Genomic DNA, 26,719 nt, shown 5'->3' with positions numbered 1-26,719 from the left:
AATTACTACTGACACAAACATGTTACACAACACATTACTATAACATATTTAAGATGAAACATAACTGATCATACAATTACTACTGACAAAAACATGTTACACAACACATTACTATAACATATTTAAGATGAAACATAACTGATCATACAATTACTACTGACAAAAACATGTTACACAACACATTACTGTAACATATTGAAGGTGAAACATAACTGATCATAAAATTACCAATGACAAAAATATGTTACACAACACATTACTGTAATATATTTAAGGTTAAACATAACTGATCATAAAATTACTACTGACACAAACATGTTACACAACACATCATAGTAAAACATACAATAAAACATCCTATCTCACAACTACTTCTTGTTTCAAAAAAATAGAAGTGTACATTTATCAAATGCATATGCTGCATAAAAACGTGTTTAATACACAACTTTGCTTGTAAAAGTTTGTTTCTCAAGAAAACGTTGAAATAACGAATATATGATCAGGCATCGTTTAATTGTTCAAATTCATGCAAAACATAAATAATAAAAACACGTAGAGCAACAATCGATAACCGGAGAAATTAATAAACTGGTCACACATTTTTTAATAATGCTCATTTGTGGAATACATCAGATTTTACAGATTTGTATTATTGCAAAGAAGAGGATTTCTATTATTGTAAAACATTATTGTGAAGATGATTTCATTATTGTATACACATTATTTATATTATTGTAAAGAGTATTTTATTACTGTATACACATTATTTATATTATTGTAACGATGATTTTATTGTTGTAAAAACATCATTTTTATTATTATAAAGATGATTTTATTATTGTAAAAACATCATTTTTATTATTATAAAGATGATTTTATTATTGTAAAAACCTTTCTATTATTACAAAAAACATTATTTCTATTATTGTATACACATTATTTCTATAATTGTAAAGAGGATTTTATTGTTGTAAAAACATTTCTATTATTACAAAAAACATTATTTCTATTATTGTAAAAACAACATTTCTATGATTGTAAAGTGCAATCAATCAGGAAGATTTTTTTTTACCTTCAATGATTTCCATTTGGAGCCAAAACACTTAGACCATCTTGTGTGTGTGTGTGTGTGTGTGTGTGTGTGTGTGTGTGTGTGTGTGTGTGTGTGTGTGTGTGTGAGACTCCAGCTCCAGCCTTCAACACTAGAGGCTGTGAACAAGTGCATACGTTCATGTCGTGTATTCATTTTACATCAAGTTTGTCCTCTAAAGTTTTGAATCAAACCCAAGAAGTGCGTTTTTCTGGTTTGATGTTTCATGAGATCAGAGTGCGAGTGTGTGTGTGCCTTTGAAAGGTGGCGCCTGCTGCCAAGCGACATTAGCAGCAGTTTGCTGGAACTACGACACGTTGCGGACTCTTGCAGAATGCACGTTGTTAGCGCGAGTTAATAATGCTTTTGCACAAACAAATGGGATAAGTTAGGGGAGATTTTCACGTCATGTAAATTCTGGACTATAAGAGACCTTTTTCCTACGCTTTGCACCCTGCGGCTTAGAAAACGGTGCAGCTAATTTATGGGGTTTTCTTCGCTGACGGCCATAACAAAAATAGCTTTCAATAAACACAAGCAGAGTGTGTTATTGTTTGTGCTGTGGCGCCATCTTTTGGACAAGTTCGCTGACTGCAGGTGCTGCGGGTTGCACATGTACTTCCTGTTTTGTGCCCTGAATAAAAAGGGGTGTGCTCAAACATGGGGTATATCACTGTTACAGTTGTTGCGGTAAATAAAAAGGGGTGTGTTCAATCATGGGGTATGGCGCTGTTACAGTTGCCATGGTAAATAAAAAGGGGTGTGTTTGATCATCGGGTATAACACTGTTACAGTTGCCGTGGTAAATAAAAAGGGGTGTGTTCAATCTTCGGGTATGACACTGTTACAGTTGCCGTGGTAAAAGACGGGTGTGTTCAATCATCGGGTATGACACTGTTACAGTTGCCTTGGTAACTGTGTGTTCAATCACTGTTACAGTTGCCATGCTAAATAATGACGGGTGTGTTCAATCATGGAGTATGACGCTGTTACAGTTGCCGTGGTAAATAAAGACGGGTGTGTTCAATCATCGGGTATGACACCGTTACAGTTGCCGTGGTAAATAAAGACGGGTGTGCTCAATCATGGGGTATGACGCCGTTACAGTTGCCGTGGTAAATAAAGACGGGTGTGTTCAATCATGGGGTATGACACTGTTACAGTTGCCATGGTAAATAAAAAGGGGTGTGTTCAATCTTCAGGTATGATGCTGTTACAGTTGCCATGGTAAATAAAAAGGGGTGTGTTCAATCTACAGGTATGACGCGGTTACAGTTGCCGTGGTAAATAAAGACGGGTGTGTTCAATCATGGGGTATGACACTGTTACAGTTGCCGTGGTAAATAAAGACGGGTGTGTTCAATCATGGGGTATGACACTGTTACAGTTGCCATGGTAAATAAAAAGGGGTGTGTTCAATCTTCAGGTATGACGCTGTTACAGTTGCCATGGTGAATAAAAAGGGGTGTGTTCAATCTACAGGTATGACGCGGTTACAGTTGCCGTGGTAAATAAAGACGGGTGTGTTTAATCATGGGGTATGACACTGTTACAGTTGCCGTGGTAAACAAAGACGGGTGTGTTCAATCATGGGGTATGACGCCGTTACAGTTGCCGTGGTAAATAAAGACGGGTGTGTTCAATCTTCAGGTATGATGCTGTTACAGTTGCCATGGTGAATAAAAAGGGGTGTGTTCAATCTACAGGTATGACGCGGTTACAGTTGCCGTGGTAAATAAAGACGGGTGTGTTTAATCATGGGGTATGACACTGTTACAGTTGCCGTGGTAAACAAAGACGGGTGTGTTCAATCATGGGGTATGACGCCGTTACAGTTGCCGTGGTAAATAAAGACGGGTGTGTTCAATCATCGGGTATGACACTGTTACAGTTGCCGTGGTAAATAAAGACGGGTGTGTTCAATCATGGGGTATGACGCCGTTACAGTTGCCGTGGTAAATAAAGACGGGTGTGTTCAATCATGGGGTATGACGCTGTTACAGTTGCCGTGGTAAATAAACAGGGGTGTGTTCAAACATGGGGTATGACGCTGTTACAGTTGCCATGGTAAATAAAAAGGGGTGTGTTTGATCATCGGGTATGACACTGTTACAGTTGCCGTGGTAAATAAAAAGGGGTGTGTTCAATCTTCAAGTATGACACTGTTACAGTTGCCGTGGTAAAAGACAGGTGTGTTCAATCATCGGGTATGACACTGTTACAGTTGCAGTGGTAAATAAAGACGGGTGTGTTCAATCACTGTTACAGTTGCCATGCTAAATAAAGACGGGTGTATTCAATCATGGGGTATGACACCGTTACAGTTGCCGTGGTAAATAAAGACGGGTGTGTTCAATCATGGGGTATGACACTGTTACAGTTGCCATGGTAAATAAAGACGGGTGTGTTCAATCATTGGGTATGACACTGTTACAGTTGCCATGGTAAATAAAGACGGGTGTGTTCAATCATTGGGTATGACACTGTTACAGTTGCCATGGTAAATAAAGACGGGTGTGTCACACCGATAGTACAAGTGGAAGACCTCAGCGTAGCCGTGCTCCCTCCACCAGGTGCAGAGTTGTCGGTTCCAGCCACAAGGCAGCGAGTAGAAGAGGTGTGGGTGCTCCATGCCCACCATGGTGAAGAAGTCCTGGTCCCCCAGGTGGCCCCTGAAGTGGTAGTGCTCAGCCAGTCTGCCCACATGGTGTGGTTGCAGCAGGCGGTTGTAGAGAGGAGACGCCCGCATGGCCGCCAGGTGCAGGAGCATCACACCGCTGTTGAAGCCCGGCTGACCCTCAGGAGGCGGCTCACCCACTGGTGTACCCGGGTTCTCCTTGCGGTACTGCCAGAAGGTGTGTCTGCCGGTCAACATACTACAATGTTTATATTACATACTACAATATTTATATTACATACTACAATATTTACATACTACAATATTTATATTACATACTACAATATTTATATTACATAGGACAATATTTATTACATACTACAATATTTACATACTACAATATTTATATTACATACTACAATATTTACATACTACAATATTTATATTACATACTACAATATTTACATACTACAATATTTATATTTCCTACTACAATATTTATATTTCCTACTACAATATTTATATTCCATACCACAATAGTAATATTTCATACTACAATATTTATATTACATACTAAAATATTTATATTACATACAACAATATTTATTACATACTACAATATTTACATACTACAATATTTATATTACATACTAGAATATTTACATACTACAATATTTATATTTCATACTACAATATTTACATACTACAATATTTATATTTCATAATACAATATTTATATTTCCTACTACAATATTTATATTCCATACCACAATAGTAATATTTCATACTACAATATTTATATTTCATATGTAGAAAATGGATGGGATGGATATTTACATACTAAAATATTTATATTCCATACTACAATATTTATATTTCATACTACAATACTTACATTCCATACTAAAATATTTATATGCCATACTACAATATTTATATTTCATACTACAATATTTATATTCCATACTACAATATTTACATACTACAATATTTATATGCCATACTACAATATTTATATTTCATACTACAATATTTATATTCCATACTACAATATTTATATTTCATACTACAATATTTATATTCCATACTACAATATTTACATACTACAATATTTATATTCCATACTACAATATTTACATACTACAATATTTATATTTCATACTACAATATTTATATTCCATACTACAATATTTACATACTACAATATTTATATTCCATACTACAATATTTACATACTACAATATTTATATTTCATACTACAATATTTATATTCCATACTACAATATTTACATACTACAATATTTATATTCCATACTACAATATTTACATTCCATACTGCAACATTTACAGTATATTTCATACTACAAGTTATATTCCATACTACAATATTTATATTTCATACTACAATATCTATATTTCATACTACAATATTTACATACTACAATATTTATATTTCATACTACAATATTTATATTCCATAATACAATATTTATATTTCATACCACAATATTTATATTCCATACCACAATAGTAATATTTCATACTACAACATTTACATTTCATACTATATTTACATACTACAATATTTATATTTCATACTACAATACTTACATTCCATACTACAATATTTACATTTCATACTACAATACTTACAAACTACAATATTTATATTCCATACTACAATATTTATATTCCATACTACAACATATAGTTTTCATCTGATATCACAATCAACATCACCGAGTCTGATACCAGAATCAACAGCACTCTGTCTGATATCACATTAATCACCGTGTCTGATATCACTATCAACATCTCCGTGTCTGATATCACAATCAACATCCCCGTGTCTGATATCACAATCAACATCACCGTGTCTGATATCACAATCAACATCACTATGTCTGATATCACAATCAACATCACTATGTCTGATATCACAATCAACATCACTATGTCTGATATCACAATCAACATCACTATGTCTGATATCACAATCAACATCACTATGTCTGATATTACAATCAACATCACTATGTCTGATATTACAATCAACATCACTATGTCTGATATTACAATCAACATCACTATGTCTGATATCACAATCAACATCACTATGTCTGATATCACAATCAACATCACTATGTCTGATATCACTATCAACATCACTATGTCTGATACCAAAATCAATATCACTATGTCTGATATCACAATCAACATCACTATGTCTGATATCACAATCAACATCACTATGTCTGATATCACTATCAACATCACTATGTCTGATACCAAAATCAACATCACTATGTCTGATATCACAATCAATGTACTTGTGTACTTGTACTGCAGTAAGTAAATGTAAATAAAATACTTGTGTACTTGTACTGCAGTAAGTAAATGTGAATACAATAATTGTGTACTTGTACTGTAGTAAGTAAATGTGAATACAATACTTGTGTACTTGTACTGCAGTAAGTAAATGTGAATAAAATACTTGTGTACTTGTACTGCAGTAAGTAAATGTAAATAAAATACTTGTGTACTTGTACTGCAGTAAATAAATGTGAATACAATACTTGTGTACTTGTATTGTAGTAAGTAAATGTGAATACAATACTTGTGTACTTGTACTGTAGTAAGTAAATGTGAATACAATAATTGTGTACTTGTACTGTAGTAAGTAAATGTGAATACAATAATTGTGTACTTGTACTGCAGTAAGTAAATGTGAATACAATACTTGTGTACTTGTACTGCAGTAAGTAAATGTGAATAAAATACTTGTGTACTTGTACTGTAGTAAGTAAATGTGAATAAAATACTTGTGTACTTGTACTGTAGTAAGTAAATGTGAATAAAATACTTGTGTACTTGTACTGTAGTAAGTAAATGTGAATAAAATACTTGTGTACTTGTACTGTAGTAAGTAAATGTGAATAAAATACTTGTGTACTTGTACTGTAGTAAGTAAATGTGAATAAAATACTTGTGTACTTGTACTGTAGTAAGTAAATGTGAATAAAATACTTGTGTACTTGTACTGTAGTAAGTAAATGTGAATAAAATACTTGTGTACTTGTACTGTAGTAAGTAAATGTGAATAAAATACTTGTGTACTTGTACTGTAGTAAGTAAATGTGAATAAAATACTTGTGTACTTGTACTGCAGTAAGTAAATGTGAATACAATACTTGTGTACTTGTACTGCTGCAAGTAAACAAAAGTATGAGATACAAGGATGTGGCCCCTGTCACTTATATAAGGGGCCTCATCTCTTGGGCATAGAAGCTTCCAGATGCAGCTGTGAGTAGAAACGTTATGAAGTGCATGTGGGCAGGAAGTGCTGTGAATGGTAGCAGGAAGTGTTGTCCACATAATAATAGTGTCCAGTATTGTGTCCAGTGTACCAGTGTCCAGTATTGTGTCCAGTGTACCAGTGTCCATTATTGCGTCCAGTGTCCAGTATTGTCCACATATTAGTGTCCAGTGTAACAGTGTCCAGTATTGCGTCCAGTGTCCAGTATTGTCCACATATTAGTGTCCAGTGTACCAGTGTCCAGTATTGTCCACATATTAGTGTCCAGTGTACCAGTGTCCAGTATTGCGTCCAGTGTCCAGTATTGTCCACATATTAGTGTCCAGTGTACCAGTGTCCAGTATTGCGTCCAGTATTGTCCACATATTAGTGTCCAGTGTCCAGTATTGTCCACATATTAGTGTCCAGTGTACCAGTGTCCAGTATTGCGTCCAGTGTCCAGTATTGTCCACATATTAGTGTCCAGTGTACCAGTGTCCAGTATTGCGTCCAGTGTCCAGTATTGTCCACATATTAGTGTCCAGTGTACCAGTGTCCAGTATTGCGTTCAGTGTACCAGTGTCCAGTATTGTCCACATAATAGTGTCCAGTATTGTGTCCAGTGTACCAGTGTCCAGTATTGTCCACATAACAGTGTCCAGTATTGTGTCCAGTGTACCAATGTCCAGTATTGTCCACATAATAGTGTCCAGTATTGTCCACATAATAGTGTCCAGTGTACCAGTGTCCAGTATTGTCCACATAATAGTGTCCAGTATTGTCCACATAATAGTGTCCAGTGTACCAGTGTCCATTATTGTCCACATAATAGTGTCCAGTATTGTGTCCATTATTGCGTCCAGTGTACCAGTGTCCAGTATTGTCCACATAATAGTGTCCAGTGTACCAGTGTCCTGTATTGTTCACATAGTAGTGTCCAGTATTGTGTCCAGTGTACCATTGTCCAGTATTGTCCACATAACAGTGTCCAGTATTGTCCACATAATAGTGTCCAGTACTGTGTCCACATAACAGTGTCCAGTATTGTGTCCAGTGTCAAGTATTGTCCACATAACAGTGTCCAGTATTGTGTCCAGTGTACCAGTGTCCAGTATTGTCCACGTAATAGTGTCCAGTATTGTGTCCAGTGTACCAGTGTCCAGTATTGTCCACATAACAGTGTCCATTATTGTGTCCAGTATTGTCCACATAACAGTGTCCAGTAGAGTGTCCAGTGTACCAGTGTCCAGTATTGTCCACATAACAGTGTCCAGTAGAGTGTCCAGTGTACCAGTATTGTCCACATAACAGTGTCCAGTATTGTGTCCAGTGTACCAGTGTCCAGTATTGTCCACATAATAGTATCCAGTATTGTCCACATATGTGTCCAGTATTGTCAACATAATAGTGTCCAGTACTGTGTCCACATAACAGTGTCCAGTATTGTCCACATAACAGTGTCCAGTATTGTGTCCAGTGTACCAGTGTCCAGTATTGTCCACATAATAGTGTCCAGTATTGTCCACATAATAGTGTCCAGTACTGTGTCCACATAACAGTGTCCAGTATTGTGTCCAGTGTACCAGTGTCCAGTATTGTCCACATAACAGTGTCCAGTATTGTGTCCAGTGTACCAGTGTCCAGTATTGTCCACATAACAGTGTCCAATATTGTGTCCAGTGTACCAGTATCCAGTATTGTCCACATAATAGTGTCCAGTATTGTGTCCAGTGTCCAGTATTGTCCACATAACAGTGTCCAGTGTACCAGTGTCCAGTATTGTCTACATAATAGTGTCCAGTGTCCAATATTGCCCACATAATAGTGTCCAGTATTGTCCACATAACAGTGTCCAGTGTACCAGTGTCCAGTATTGTCCGCATAATAGTGTCCAATATTGTGTCCAGTGTACCAGTATCCAGTATTGTCCACATAACAGTGTCCAGTGTACCAGTGTCCAGTATTGTCCACATAATAGTGTCCAGTGTACCAGTGTCCAGTATTGTCCACATAATAGTGTCCAGTATTGTCCACATAATAGTGTCCAGTGTACCAGTGTCCAGTATTGTCCACATAACAGTGTCCAGTATTGTCCACATAATAGTGTCCAGTATTGTGTCCAGTGTACCAGTGTCCAGTATTGTCCACATAATAGTGTCCAGTATTGTCCACATAACAGTGTCCAGTATTGTCCACATAATAGTGTCCAGTATTGTCCACATAACAGTGTCCAGTATTGTCCACATAACAGTGTCCAGTATTGTCCACATAACAGTGTCCAGTATCGTCCACATAACAGTGTCCAGTAGGAGCTGACAACAGGAAAGTCCTCCACAGCAGACCATGCACATCAGTCCTGTTCATGTGGCATGTGCTAACAACGCACTGTTGACGTACTGAAGATGCTAACAGCGCACTGTTGATGTACTGAAGATGCTAACAACGCACTGTTGACATGAGTAAATATTGAAATAATGAAGATGCTAACATGTCCATGTGATGTCAGATGAAACAAAGATGTAGCTGTTTGGCCACAATACCCAGCAATATGTTTGGAGGAGAAAAGATGAGGCCTTTAATCCCAGGAACACCATTCCTACCGTCAAGCATGGTGGTGGTAGTATTATGCTCTGGGCCTGTTTTGCTGCCAATGGAACTGCTGCTTTACAGAGAGTAAATGGGACAATGAAAAAGGAGGATCAGCTCCAAATTATTCAGGACAAGCTAAAATCATCAGCCCGGAGGTTGGGTCTTGGGCGCAGTTGGGTGTTCCAACAGGACGATAACCCCAAACACACCTCAAAAGTGGTAAAGGAATGGCTAAATCAGGCTAGAATGAAGGTTTTAGAATGGCCTTCCCAAAGTCCTGACTTAAAAACCTCTAAAGGCTTAGTGGCCACATGCATGAAAAGCACCTTTTAGCTCTTTTTTCCCAAAATGGTGTACACTACTGAATTGGGGTCTTATGGCCGCTTATGTGGACACTTATACTGCCATCTGGTGGTGTCAGAAGAGTATAACATACAATGGAATTTGGAGGGGAAAAAAGTGTAAAAATAAGAATTAGCATGTCACTAAACATGAAGTACACGTTTGTGTACTTATGGACTAAGTACATTATATCAAAAGATGATTCTTAGTTTTTATTTTAATTAGGGTCCAATAAGCCCAAATAGCAAAGAGAAATAAAAAAGCATGTAAACAAACAGCTTGGGCCTTAGGAGGTTAATTAAACGTGTGGACAATGCTGAAGAAACAAGTCCATGTCAGAAAAGCAACACATTTAGCTGAACTGCACCAATTTTGCGGTCAAAAATTCCAGCAGAAGCTTGTGGATGGCTACCAAAAGCGCCTTATTGCAGTGAAACTTGCCAAGGGACATTATATTTATATAGCGCTTTTCTCTAGTGACTCAAAGCGCTTTTACATAGTGAAAGCCAATATCTAAGTTCCATTTAAAGCAGTGTGGGTGGCACTGGGAGCAGGTGGGTCAAGTGTCTTGCCCAAGGACACAACGGCAGTGACGGGGATCGAACCTGGAACCCTCAAGTTGCCGCACGTGTACGCGAATATTAACATTGCTGTATGTATACTTTTGACACAGCACATTTTCAGTAGAGCCATAATAAATTCATCAAAGAAGCAAACTTGGTGGTGCAAATATGTGCAGGTGCTCACCTGTACACGGGCTGCATCTCCCTGGCGATGCCGATGACCGCCCCCGCTGCGAAGTGGTCAAATTCCTGGAAGAGGTCCCTGATGTTGGTGCGGTACTTCAGGTCCAGGTCGAGCTGCACCATGTGCGTCAAAGCTGCCAGGAGGAGAAGCTCTTCTTAGCAGCTGTGTCAACACACCAGCAGGTCATGCAGGACACACCAACTGCACATTCCGCCAAAAACCAAGGTCAGCTGATACGTAACAAGTAGATGACGCTTTTCCAGGGCCCATACTGATACCGATCATTATCGGTCCAGGAGGACGATATTTGGAATAATATTCATTTGGAGTAAAAGTTATTTAACATGAATATTATACGTCAGTAAACATCTGGACAAGACTTTAAGTTGTTTTTGAACATTATTACGTTATTTAACATGAATATTATACAAACCCCGTTTCCATATGAGTTGGGAAATTGTGTTAGATGTAAATATAAACGGAATACAATGATTTGCAAATAATTTTCAAGCCATATTCAGTTGAATATGCTACAAAGACAACATATTTGATGTTCAAACTGATAAACTTTTTTTTTTGTGCAAAATAATCATTAACTTTAGAATTTAATGCCAGCAACACGTGACAAAGAAGTTGGGAAAGGTGGCAATAAATACTGATAAAGTTGAGGAATGCTCATCAAACACTTATTTGGAACATCCCACAGGTGTGCAGGCTAATTGGGAACAGGTGGGTGCCATGATTGGGTATAAAAGTAGATTCCATGAAATGCTCAGTCATTCACAAACAAGGATGGGGCGAGGGTCACCACTTTGTCAACAAATGCCTGAGCAAATTGTTGAACAGTTTAAGAACAACCTTTCTCAAGCAGCTATTGCAAGGAATTTAGGGATTTCACCATCTACGCTCCGTAATATCATCAAAGGGTTCAGAGAATGTGGAGAAATCACTGCACGTAAGCAGCTAAGCCCGTGACCTTCCATCCCTCAGGCTGTACTGCATCAACAAGCCACATCAGTGTGTAAAGGATATCACCACATGGGCTCAGGAACACTTCAGAAAGCCACTGTCAGTAACTACAGTTGGTCGCTACATCTGTAAGTGCAAGTTAAAACTCACCTATGCAAGGCGAAAACCGTTTATCAACAACACCCAGAAACGCCGTCGGCTTCGCTGGGCCTGAGCTCATCTAAGATGGACTGATACAAAGTGGAAAAGTGTTCTGTGGTCTGACGAGTCCACATTTCAAATTGTTTTTGGAAACTGTGGACGTGGTGTCCTCCGGACCAAAGAGGAAAAGAACCATCCGGATTGTTCTAGGGTCAAAGTGTAAAAGGCAGCATGTGTGATGGTATGGGGGTGTATTAGTGGCCAAGACATGGGTAACTTACACATCTGTGAAGGCACCATTAATGCTGAAAGGTACATACAGCTTTTGGAGCAACATATGTTGCCATCCGAGCAACGTTACCATGGACGCCCCTGCTTATTTCAGCAAGACAATGCCAAGCCACGTGTTACATCAACGTGGCTTCATAGTAAAAGAGTGCGGGTACTAGACTGGCCTGCCTGTAGTCCAGACCTGTCTCCCATTGAAAATGTGTGGCGCATTCCATCCATCCATCCATTTTCTACCGCTTATTCCCTTCGGGGTCGCGGAGGGCGCTGGAGCCTATCTCAGCTACAATCGGGCGGAAGGCGGTGTACACCCTGGACAAGTCGCCACCTCATCGCAGGGCCAACACAGATAGACAGTCAACATTCATTATGAAGCCTAAAATAGCAGAAGGGAGACCCCCGAACTGTTGAACAACTTAAGCTGTACATCAAGCAAGAATGGGAAAGAATTCCACTTCAAAAATGTGTCTCCTCAGTTCCCAAACCTTTACTGAGTGTTGTTAAAAGGAAAGGCCATGTAACACAGTGGTGAACATGCCCTTTCCCAACTACTTTGGCACGCGTTGCAGCCATGAAATTCTAAGTTTATTATTATTTGCAAAAAATAAATAAAGTTTATGAGTTTGAACATCAAATATGTTGTCTTTGTAGTGCATTCAACTGAATATGTTGTTAAAAAGGATTTGCAAATCATTGTATTCCGTTTATATTTACATCTAACACCATTTCCCAACTCATATGGAAACAGGGTTTGTATGTCAGTATACATCTGTATAGTTGTTTTTGAACATTATTACGTTATCTAACATGAATATTATATGTCAGTATATACAGTATCTGTATAGGGTTTTAAGTTGTTTTTGAACATTATTATGTAGGAAAGGTGGCACCAGTAGTGACATAATTGATCATCAAACACCTTTATTACGTGTGTCTAAGACAGGGGTCGGCAACCCAAAATGTTGAAAGAGCCATATTGGACCACAAATACAAAAACAAATCTGTCTGGAGCCGCAAAAAAATAAAAGCCATATTACATGTGTCATGAGATATACATTTAATTAAGAGGACTTAAAGGAAACTAAATGAGCTCAAATATAGCTACAAATGAGGCATAATGATGCAATATGTACATATAGCTAGCCTAAATAGCATGTTAGCATCGATTAGCTTGCAGTCATGCAGTGACCAAATATGTCTGATTAGCACTCCACACAAGTCAATAACATCAACAAAACTCACCTTTGTGCACTCATGCACAACGTTAAAAGTGTGGTGGACAAAATGAGACAGAAAAAGAAGTGGCATAAAACACGTCCTAGATCTAGAAAGTCGGAGAAAGTTATACAAGTAAAAAAAACTATACGGTGAGTTCAGGGACCGCCAAAATTAGTAGGACAAAACGGCGCTCGCCAAATGCTCGAATCAGTGAAGCCTGTTTAATACAAACAGTGTGATTTATAACAATTAGGGAGGTGTGTGTCATGTTTGTCCTCCTACAGTAACCATACTAAAACAAAACTTTTTTTTTTACCCTCATCCTTTTCCATTTTTCATACATTTTTTAAAAAGCTCCAGAGAGCCACTAGGGCGGCGCTAAAGAGCCGCATGCGGCTCTAGAGCCGCGGGTTGCCGACCCCCGGTCTAAGAGGAGCATCCACGTTTTATTTCTAATTCTCCTGGGAAAATATGACATTTGTCTACATCACAATAACTCATCTACTACCTTTTATACACTTTTATAACACTTTTTCCTCGTGAGGAACCCTGAAATCATTTCAACCAGAGATGTCCGATAATGGCTTTTTTGCTGATATCCGATATTCCGATATTGTCCAACTCTTAATTACCGATTCCGATATCAAGCGATATACAGTGGTGGAATGAACACATTATTATGCCTAACTTTGTTGTGATGCCCCGCTGGATGCATTAAACAACGTAACAAGGTTTTCCAAAATAAATCAACTGAAGTTATGGAAATAAGTGCCAACATGGCACCGCCATATTTATTATTGAAGTCACAAAGTGCATTATTTTATTTAACATGCCTCAAAACAGCAGCTTGGAATTTGGGACATGCTCTCCCTGAGAGAGCATGAGGAGGTTGAGGTGGGCGGGGTTGGGGGGAACAGGGGGGCGCATATTGTAGCCTCCCGGAAGAATTAGTGCTGCAAGGGGTTCTGGGTATTTGTTCTGTTGTGTTACGGTGCGGATGTTCTCCCGAAATGTGTTTGTCATTCTTGTTTGGTGTGGGTTCAGAGTGTGGTGCATATTTGTAACAGTGTTAAACTTGTTTATACGGCCACCCTCAGTGTGACCTGTATGGCTGTTGACCAAGTATGCCTTGCATTCACTTGTGTGTGTGAAAAGCCGTAGATATTATGTGACTGGGCCGGCACGCAAAGGCAGTGCCTTGAAGGTTTATTGGCGCTCTGTACTTCTCCCTACGTCCGTGTACACAGCGGCCTTTTAAAAAGTCATACATTTTACTTTTTGAAACCGATACCGATCATTTCCGATATTACATTTTAAAGCATTTATGGGCCGATAATAATTTCAACATTTAAATAAAAACAATTGGTCAAAATATGACATTTCTCTACATCACAATAACTCATCTACTACATTTTATACAATTTAATAACACTTTGTTTGTTGTGAGGAACCCGGAAATATTGTCAACATTTCAATAAAAAACAATTGGTCAAATTATGACATTTGTCTACATCACAATAACTCATCTACTACATTTTATACACTTTTGTAACACTTTATGGATTTAGTATGTTGTAAGCCTTCCTCCTGAAATATTGTCATCATTTCAATAAAAACAATTGGTCAAAATAGTGGCTGGGGAGGGGAAAGTCTGGGCTTCCCTGCTTAGGCTGCTGCCCCCGCGACCCGACCTCGCATAAGCGGAAGAAGATGGATGGATGAATGGTCAAATTACGACATTTGTCTACATCACAATAGCTCGTCTACTACATTTTATACACTTTTATAACACGTTATGGATTTAGTACGCTGAAATATTGTCAACATTTCAATAAAAACATTTGGTCAAATGATCACATTTGTCTCCATCAGTGTTTTTTCAACCTTTGTTGAGGCAAGGCACATTTTTGTCACGGCCAGGGCGCATTCCGACGCGCCCTCATCTTTGCGTCCTGACGAGCGCACCGCGGGCCACGCCCACAGGCGCTCCCTCTCTCCGCTGCGGGGGCGCTTTCTCGCACCTGCAGACAATCTGCAACCTGCGCACCTGCCCGTGATGAGCGAGCTGCCTTCATAAGCCGGCACAACCTGCCGTCCCGCGCCGGAATATAAACCTTCTGTTCGCGCACAGTAAGCCACGTCCTGCTTGATGCAATCCAGGTCTCTCTGTGTTTCGTCCCTCCGTGTTTTCAGTGTGTGTTTTCTTGTGTCGTCCCCGCAGTACCCTCCGTCGCCTTGAAAGTGAGCTGTGCGTCTCACTTTTCCCTGGATCTCCCTCTGGACTCTGACTGCCTCCCTCGATCCTTGACTTCCCCCACTTTGGACTCGGACCTATAGACTTCTCTCTCCCCTGGACTTCCTCGTCTCTTGTTAAACATTCACGGTAACACTCAACAGCTAATCTACACACATAGTCTTACATTATACACACTCTTGGATTTTGTCACACTCCATTTCCTTAGTTAATATATTTAGTATTGTTTGATTATTATATAGTATATATGGTCTACATATATAATAAATCTTTGAACATTACTTCCCCCCGGTGTCTGTTGCCGTCATCTCCCCTCTCTAAACCACAACATATTTTGTCATAAAAAGAGGCACACCACCAGCAGAAAGCGTTAAAAAATGTAACCCCATCAGGTCGTCGTGCCTTATTTTGAGTCTGTTGGTGTCTTCCTGTGTGTCGTACTTTAGTTCTTGTCTTGCGCTGTTATTTTGGTGGCCCTTCCTGTTTTGTTGATGTCTTCCTGTAGCAGTGTCATGTCTTCATTTGAGCGCTATTCCGCGCACCTGCTTTGTGTTAGCAAGCAAGGCTATTTGCGTTGTTGCTATATCCTTCTTTGTGAGGACATTGATGCTTGTCATGCCATGTACGGATGTACTTTGTGGACGGCGTAAGTTTTTGCTGTCGTCCAGCATTCTGTCTCTGTTTACTTTGCAGCCAGTTCAGTTTGACTTTGGTTTTGCATAGCCTTTTCCTTTCCCTTTCGTTCATTTTGGGTTTAAGCATTGCACACCTTTTTTACCTGCACGCTGCCTAGCGCTGTGCTCTGCATAGTGGGATCACAACAAACCATCCTCGTCTCACCCGACACATTCCGACTTTTACAAAGCAATGAACTACCTGCTGCCACCTACTGACATGGAGTATTACGTGGTTACCCTGCCGAGTTCTACCCAGCACAGACACTAAGCAACAGCACATTATTGGCAGATTATAATTATTGATTTGCAAAAAATATATTTTGGGGATAAATTAGGTGAAGTTGCATAATTTCCCACAGCACACCAGACAATATCTCACTAGTGTGCCGCGGCACAGTGGTTGAAAAACACTAGTCTACATCACAATAACTCGTTTAATACATTTTATACAATTTTTAATAACGCTTTATTCCTTGTGAGGAACCCTGAAATATTGTCAACATTTAAATAAAAACAATTGGTCAAATTATGACATTTGTCTACATCACAATAACTCGTCTACTACATTTTATACACTTTTATAACACTCTATGGATTTGTATTTTTTTTTTTTTTTCCCGCTTTATTTTGTTGCTAAAATATTTATTTTGTTATGAAACAATTATTTAGACAACTTTATTTGGTTCAATTTTGCATTGCAATAGTTTTTTTTATTTTCTATAAAAGATGTTTTTTTTTTTGTATTGTTTCAAAAATATTTATTTCAAAAAAACATTGATTAAACATTTAGATTTTTTTATGGTCTGTAAATTATAGAACAAACTTTATTTCCCTTTATTTTGTTATAAATATTATTGTGTCAACTCCTTTTGTTAAATTTTGTCTTGTTGAATTATTTTCTATAAATGATATATTTATTAGTTTTGCTGTGTTTCAAAAATATTTATTTTAGAAAAGAATATCAACCATTTAGAATTTTAATAAATTATAGAACATAAACTTTAATTTCCGTTTATTTTCTTCCTAAAATATTTATTTTGTTATGATAAAAATATTTTGTCAACTTTTTTTTCTTCAATTTTGTAATGTATTTTTTATTTTCCTATAAACGATGAAATTATTTGTTTCGCTTAATGATTCAAAAATATATATTTTTTAAATATCGATTAATCATTTAGATTTTTTTTTTTACGATGAATAAATTACAGAACATGAACTATTTCCACTTTATTTTGTTGCTAAAATATTTATTTTGTTATAAAAAAAATATTTTGAAAACTTTATTTGGTTCAATTTTGCATTGTAATGGTTTGTTTTATTTTCTATATAAAAATATATATATATATATACTGAATATATATATATATATTTTTTTTTCCCAAAAATATTCATTTAAAAACACTTAATACGTTGCAAGGTTTTCTCCTGAAATATTGTCAACGTTTCAATCAAAACAATTGTGGTTATAGTTGAGACATTTTTCATTTTGGATGTTACAGAAAGTATGAGAATGTGTAAGTTGCTGCCTCACCTTCTTGACTTATATAATAATCTCATATTTGTCAACATATTTACACATTTTTGTCAGAGATATCTTTTATGTGGTCTTCGTGTCCATCCATCTCTGTCACCTTATGTGGTCGAATGACGGATCATGAAACTGGTGGCGCTCCCTTAATGATCCAGGAAAGAAGGACAAAAACTAGAATTCCCGGCAAAAAAAGGGAAATTTGACAAGTTGATGTAAGCGAAGGAGGGAAAAGTGGCGTGGCCTTGTGAGCAGCAGCTGAGCAGAGCTTATTACTAATTATTATTTGTAATGTACTGGTGTTTCATGTGTTCATGTTGTATCTGCTGATGGAGTTATGTTAATGTACTGGTGTTTCATGTGTTCATGTTGTATCTGCTGATGGAGTTATGTTAATGTGCTGGTGTTTCATGTGTTCATGTTGTATCTGCTGATGGAGTTATGTTAATGTACTGGTGTTTCATGTGTTCATGTTGTATCTGCTGATGGAGTTATGTTAATGTGCTGGTGTTTCATGTGTTCATGTTGTATCTGCTGATGGAGTTATGTTAATGTACTGGTGTTTCATGTGTTCATGTTGTATCTGCTGATGGAGTTATGTTAATGTGCTGGTGTTTCATGTGTTCATGTTGTATCTGCTGATGGAGTTATGTTAATGTGCTGGTGTTTCATGTGTTCATGTTGTATCTGCTGATGGAGTTATGTTAATGTACTGGTGTTTCATGTGTTCATGTTGTATCTGCTGATGGAGTTATGTTGTTAATGTACTGGTGTTTCATGTGTTCATGTTGTATCTGCTGATGGAGTTATGTTGTTATTGTACTGGTGTTTCATGTGTTCATGTTGTATCTGCTGATGGAGTTATGTTGTTATTGTCCTGGTGTTTCATGTGTTCATGTTGTATCTGCTGATGGAGTCATGTTAATGTACTGGTGTTTCATGTGTTCATGTTGTATCTGCTGATGGAGTTATGTTGTTAATGTACTGGTGTTTCATGTGTTCATGTTGTATCTGCTGATGGAGTTATGTTGTTAATGTACTGGTGTTTCATGTGTTCATGTTGTATCTGCTGATGGAGTTATGTTGTTAATGTACTGGTGTTTTATGTGTTCATGTTGTATCTGCTGATGGAGTTATGTTGTTAATGTACTGGTGTTTCATGTGTTCATGTTGTATCTGCTGATGGAGTTATGTTGTTAATGTACTGGTGTTTTATGTGTTCATGTTGTATCTGCTGATGGAGTTATGTTGTTAATATACTGGTGTTTCATGTGTTCATGTTGTATCTGCTGATGGAGTTATGTTAATGTACTGGTGTTTCATGTGTTCATGTTGTATCTGCTGATGGAGTTATGTTGTTAATGTACTGGTGTTTCATGTGTTCATGTTGTATCTGCTGATGGAGTTATGTTAATGTACTGGTGTTTCATGTGTTCATGTTGTATCTGCTGATGGAGTTATGTTGTTAATGTACTGGTGTTTCATGTGTTCATGTTGTATCTGCTGATGGAGTTATGTTAATGTACTGGTGTTTCATGTGTTCATGAAGTCAGCAAGTAGTTAGAGGAGAAAAATGTCTCCAGGATGTTCCAGACTTCATCTGCTCATTGTTTCAACTTCCTATGTTGTTGGCGTTGCCATGGTAACAGACGGTGGTTGCAGTAAAAGACTCGGGGCGACTCGCTCGTTAGAGAGGAGAGATTCATAAGCTGCTACGTCGTGGAGACACTCAATCTATTATGTGTCCTGCTGCTAATGCTGCTGCAGGGAAATATCAACACTTGTCAACACTCATCAACACTTGTCAACACTCATCAACACTTATCAACACTCATCAACACTTATCAACACTCATCAACACTTATCAACACTCATCAACACTTATCAACACTCATCAACACTTGTCAACACTCATCAACACTTATCAACACTCAACAACACTTATCAACACTCATCAACACTTATCAACACTCATCAACACTCATTAACATTTATCGACACTCAACATTTATGAAAATTCATCAACACTCAACAACACCCATCAACACTCATCAACATTTATGAACATTCATCAACACTTATCAACATTTATGAACATTCATCAACACTCATCAACACTCATCAACATTTATCAACACTCATCAACATTTATCAACACTCATCAACACTCATTAACATTTATCAACACTCAACATTTATGAACATTCATCAACACTCATCAACATTTATCAACATTCATCAACACTCATCAACACTTATAAACACTCATCAACATTTATCAACACATCAACATTTATCAACACCCATCAACACTCATAAACATTTATGAACATTCATCAACACTTATCAACATTTATGAACATTCATCAACACTCATCAACATTTATCAACATTCATCAACACTTATCAACACTTATCAACACTCATCAACATTTATCAACACATCAACATTTATCAACACTCATTAACATTTATCAACACTCAACATTTATGAACATTCATCAACACTCAATAACAGCCATCAACACTCATCAACATTTATGAACATTCATCAACACTTATCAACATTTATGAACATTTATCAACATTCATCAACACTCATCAACACTCATCAACACTTATCAACACTCATCAACATTTATCAACACTCAACATTTATGAACATTCATCAACACTCAATAACAGCCATCAACACTCATCAACATTTATGAACATTCATCAACACTTATCAACATTTATGAACATTTATCAACATTCATCAACACTCATCAACACTCATCAACACTTATCAACACTCATCAACATTTATCAACACATCAACATTTATCAACACTCATTAACATTTATCAACACTCAACATTTATGAACATTCATCAACACTTATCAACATTTATGAACATTCATCAACACTCATCAACATTTATCAACATTCATCAACACTCATCAACACTTATCAACACTTATCAACACTCATCAACATTTATCAACACATCAACATTTATCAACACTCATTAACATTTATCAACACTCAACATTTATGAACATTCATCAACACTCAATAACAGCCATCAACACTCATCAACATTTATGAACATTCATCAACACTTATCAACATTTATGAACATTCATCAACACTTATCAACATTTATGAACATTTATCAACACTCATCAACACTCATCAACACTCATCAACACTCATCAACATTTATCAACACATCAACATTTATCAACACTCATTAACATTTATCAACACTCAACATTTATGAACATTCATCAACACTCAATAACAGCCATCAACACTCATCAACATTTATGAACATTCATCAACACTTATCAACATTTATGAACATTCATCAACACTCATCAACATTTATCAACTCTCATCAACATTTATCAACACAAAAATTTAATAAATAATAAAAAAATAAATTTACAATGCTGCACTAAATATTGTAATACAAATTCAATAAATAATAACATTTACTTTTACAATGCTGCAATAAATATTGTAATACAAATTTAATAAATAATAAAAACAACATTTACAATGCTGCAATAAATATTGTAATACAAATGTAACAAATAATAAAACTGACTTACAACGCTTCACTGATATTGTAATAAAAATGTAATTAATAAAAATGACTTACAATGCTGCACTAAATATTGTAATAAAAATGTAATGTATAATAAAAACAACATTTACAAAGCTGCACTAAATATTGTAATAAACATGTAATAAATAATAAAAATGACTTACAACGCTGCACTTAATATTGTAATAAAAATTTAATAAATAACAAAAATGACTTACGCTGCACTAAATATTGTAATAAAAATGTTATAAATAATAAAAACAACATTTACAATGCTGCACTAAATATTGTAATGAAAATGTAATAAATAATAAAAACAACATTTACAATGCTGCACTAAATATTGTAATACAAATGTAATAAATAATAAAACTGACTTACAACGCTTCACTAATATTGTAATAAAAATGTAATTCATAAAAATGACTTACAATGCTGCACTAAATATTGTATTAAAATTGTAATGAATAATAAAAACAACATTTACAAAGCTGCACCAAATATTGTAATAAACATGTAATAAATAATACAAAAAACATTTACAATGCTGCACTAAATATTGTAATAAAAATGTACTAAATAATAAAATTGATTTACAATGCTCCACGAAATATTGCAATACAAATGTAATAAATAAAAATAACATTTACAACGCTGCACTAAATATTGTAATAAAAATGTAATAAATAATAAAAATGACTTACGCTGCACTAAATATTGTAATAAAAATTTAATAAATAATAAAAACAACATTTACAATGCTGCACTAAATATTGTAATAAAAATGTAATAAATACTAAAAATAACATTTACAAAGCTGCACTAAATATTGTAACAAAAATTTAATAAATAATAAAAAAATAAATTTACAATGCTGCACTAAATATTGTAATACAAATTCAATAAATAATAAAATTTACTTTTACAATGCTGCAATAAATATTGTAATACAAATTTAATAAATATTAAAAACAACATTTACAATGCTGCACTAAATATTGTAATACAAATGTAACAAATAATAAAACTGACTTACAACGCTTCACTGATATTGTAATAAAAATGTAATTAATAAAAATGACTTACAATGCTGCACTAAATATTGTAATAAAAATGTAATGTATAATAAAAACAACATTTACAAAGCTGCACTAAATATTGTAATAAACATGTAATAAATCATAAAAATGACTTACAACGCTGCACTAAATATTGTAATAAAAATGTAATCTATAATAAAAACAACATTTACAAAGCTGCACTAAATATTGTAATAAACATGTAATAAATAATAAAAATGACTTACAACGCTGCACTAAATATTGTAATAAAAATGTAATTAATAAAAATGACTTACAATGCTGCACTAAATATTGTAATAAAAATGTAATCTATAATAAAAACAACATTTACAAAGCTGCACTAAATATTGTAATAAACATGTAATAAATAATAAAAATGACTTACAACGCTGCACTAAATATTGTAATAAAAATGTAATAAATAATACAAACAACATTTACTATGCTGCACTAAATATTGTAATAAAAATGTACTAAATAATAAAATCGATTTACAATGCTCCACGAAATATTGCAATACAAATGTAATAAATAAAAATAACATTTACAACGCTGCACTAAATATTGTAATAAAAATGTTATAAATAATAAAAACAACATTTACAAAGCTGCACTAAATATTGTACTAAAAATGTAATTAATAATAAAAATGACATGACAAAGTGAAGAAGGATGGTGGTCTTCTCACAGTAAGAAGTGTTTCACCAATGCTAACGTTAAGTTCATTTTTCATTTCATTTTGTAGACACGACAAAACTACAATTATTGCAATTGGCGACTTTCTGGCTTTGGCAAAAAATGGTGAAAAACAAACTTTACATTATTGCACCTCCTCTGGCTTGCAGTCTCTGAAGCATGCGCTCTGAAATGACTCTAGTTGTGTGTTTTCTGCTTTTTTCCTACAAAAAATAGTCACAAATATTGCTGACTAAAACGTACAAATAACATAGAAATAAAGATGCAAGGTGGCGAGTGTCACGATCTTCAGGGTTTTGTGGGTTCATCCCTCTTGCTTCTATGGTTATCATCACATCCCTCCTGCTTCTATGGTTATCATCACATCCCTCCTGCTTCTATGGTTATCATCACATCCCTCCTGCTTCTATGGTTATCATCACATCCCTCCTGCTTCTATGGTTATCATCACATCCCTCCTGCTTCTATGGTTATCATCACAGGTTGCTGCTCTCCCATGACAGGTCACCTGACCAAAAACCTTCTGAGGTGACAGAAAGACAACAATGTCTCCAACACCAGGGACCTTCAGAGGGTTGACGTTGTCACGGGGAAATAGTTTCCTGTGGGAGGACAATGTTGTCCACTCAGTGTGGAAGTGAGAGAAACCATTGAGCTGCTAAACAGGATTGAAAAGGGATATTAGGCCCTAATCAGATTGACCCACTTTCTTCCTGGAAAAACTCTGCTTACAAAACATTTTGCTTGTTGTTGCTGCCATATAATGTTGTTGTGGGAACACCTCCATTAGCACATTATATCTCCATAAACTATCATTATATCTCCTTAAACTACTCTTATATCTCCTTAAACTATCATTATATCTGCATAAATTACTATTATATCGCCTTAAACTATTATTATATCTCCATACACTATTATTACATCTCCATAAACTACTATTATAGCTCCATAACCTATTATTATATCTCCATAAACTATTATTATATCTCCTTAAACTATTATATCTCCAAAAACTATAATTATATCTCCATAAACTACTATTATATCTCCTTAAACTATTATTATATCTCCATAAACACATTTTATATCCATAAACTATTATTATATCTCCATAAACTATTATTATATCTCCTTAAACTATTATTATATCTCCATAAACTATTATTATATCTCCTTAAACTATTATTATATCTCCATAAACTATTATTATATCTCCATAAGCACATGTTATATCTCCATAAACTATTATATCTTCATAAGCACATTATATCACCATAAACTATTATATCTCCATAAACACATTTTATATCCATAAACTATTATTATATCTCCATAAACTATTATTATATCTCCTTAAACTATTATTATATCTCCTTAAACTATTATTATATCTCCATAAACTATTATTATATCGCCATAAGCACATTTTATATCTATAAACTATTATTATATCTCCTTAAGCACATTTTATATCTATAAACTATTATTATATCTCCATAAACTATTATTATATCTCCATAAGCACATTTTATATCTATAAACTATTATATCTCCATAAACTACTACTATATCTCCATAAACTATTATATCTTCATAAGCACATTTTATATCTATAAACTATTATATCTCCATAAACTACTATTATATCTCCATAAACTATTATACCTCCATAAGCCCATTTTATATCTATAAAATATTTTTATATCTCCATAAACTATTATATCTCCTTAAACTATTATTATATCTCCATAAACTATTATTATATCTCCATAAACTATTATTATATCTCCATAAGCACATTTTGTCCATAAACTATTTTAATAATATCTCCTTTAACCATCTTATAAATCTCCATAACCACATTTAATATCCATGAACTATTATTATATCTCCTTGACCATCTCCATAAGCACACGTGCATGAGTGCTGACCAAATGTAAGTGTAGAGGAGCGATCGCAGTACAGACGACCACACTGCACATGGGCATGAGTGCTGACTAAATGTAAGTGTAGAGGAGCGATCGCAATACAGACGACCACACTGCACATGGGCATGAGTGCTGACCAAATGTAAGTGTAGAGGAGCGATCGCAGTACAGACGACCACACTGCACATGGGCATGAGTGCTGACCAAATGTAAGTGTAGAGGAGCGATCGCAGTACAGACGACCACACTGCACATGGGCATGAGTGCTGACCAAATGTAAGTGTAGAGGAGCGATCGCAGTACAGACAACCACACTGCACATGGGCATGAGTGCTGACCAAATGTAAGTGTAGAGGAGCGATCGCAGTACAGACGACCACACTGCACATGGGCATGAGTGCTGACCAAATGTAAGTGTAGAGGAGCGATCGCAGTACAGACGACCACACTGCACATGGGCATGAGTGCTGACCAAATGTAAGTGTGGAGGAGCGATCGCAGCACAGACGACCACACTGCACATGGGCATGAGTGCTGACCAAATGTAAGTGTAGAGGAGCGATCGCAGTACAGACGACCACACTGCACATGGGCATGAGTGCTGACCAAATGTAAGTGTAGAGGAGCGATCGCAATACAGACGACCACACTGCACACGTGCATGAGTGCTGACCAAATGTAAGTGTAGAGGAGCAATCGCAGTACAGACGACCACACTGCACATGGGCATGAGTGCTGACCAAATGTAAGTGTAGAGGAGCGATCGCAGTACAGACGACCACACTGCACATGGGCATGAGTGCTGACCAAATGTAAGTGTAGAGGAGCGATCGCAGTACAGACGACCACACTGCACATGGGCATGAGTGCTGACCAAATGTAAGTGTAGAGGAGCGATCGCAGTACAGACGACCACACTGCACATGGGCATGAGTGCTGACCAAATGTAAGTGTGGAGGAGCGATCGCAGCACAGACGACCACACTGCACATGGGCATGAGTGCTGACCAAATGTAAGTGTAGAGGAGCGATCGCAGTACAGACGACCACACTGCACATGGGCATGAGTGCTGACCAAATGTAAGTGTAGAGGAGCGATCGCAGTACAGACGACCACACTGCACGTGGGCATGAGTGCTGATCAAATGTAAGTGTGGAGGAGCGATCGCAGTACAGACGACCACACTGCACATGTGCATGAGTGCTGACCAAATGTAAGTGTAGAGGAGCGATCGCAGTACAGACGACCACACTGCACATGTGCATGAGTGCTGACCAAATGTAAGTGTAGAGGAGCGATCGCAGTACAGACGACCACACTGCACACGGGCATGAGTGCTGACCAAATGTAAGTGTAGAGGAGCAATCGCACCACAGTTGGCTGTGCTGTGCATATTTTTGTCCATCAGCAGTCAAACTCCTGCACAGTCCAGGAACTGTAAACCTCGGTACTTCCATCGTGTGAAGTCCAAAATAAACTCTATGTGGAGGTTGCCTACAGCCACAGCCATCCAGAGAGTGGATGAATGATACTGTCAAACATGTCTGCTATTTCTTTTGATCTCCATGTGAATGTTATGTCTACATCCCACTTCTGTAGTCCCACTTCCACCGTGACTCTCTCTGGTCCAACAACTGAAGAGTGCCTTCCTGTTGTGC

The 26,719-nt window shown here is 36.4% G+C and overlaps 1 protein-coding gene across 2 annotated transcripts in view; it reads right to left on the bottom strand.

Annotated features, from left to right (window-relative positions):
• Positions 1–449: 449 nt before the first annotated feature.
• The window catches only part of xxylt1 (xyloside xylosyltransferase 1), a 50,137-nt gene continuing 23,867 nt past the window's right edge, over positions 450–26,719 (bottom strand). The window contains exons 5-6 of one of the 2 annotated variants that reach the window (XM_062028541.1): positions 10,681–10,813; positions 450–3,951 (exon numbers count right to left, since the gene is read on the bottom strand). In XM_062028541.1, coding sequence (XP_061884525.1) covers positions 3,555–3,951; positions 10,681–10,813 — 530 coding nt within the window. In that variant the 3' untranslated portion in view covers positions 450–3,554. The remainder of the gene's footprint in view (positions 3,952–10,680; positions 10,814–26,719) is intronic. The other variant, XM_062028543.1, reaches the window with a different exon arrangement.

The sequence above is a fragment of the Entelurus aequoreus genome, linkage group LG19 (assembly GCF_033978785.1).
Source record: "Entelurus aequoreus isolate RoL-2023_Sb linkage group LG19, RoL_Eaeq_v1.1, whole genome shotgun sequence".
Lineage (NCBI taxonomy): Eukaryota > Metazoa > Chordata > Actinopteri > Syngnathiformes > Syngnathidae > Entelurus > Entelurus aequoreus.
The sequence above is the reverse complement of the archived record's forward strand: the minus strand, read 5'-3'. Positions and strand labels throughout refer to the sequence as shown.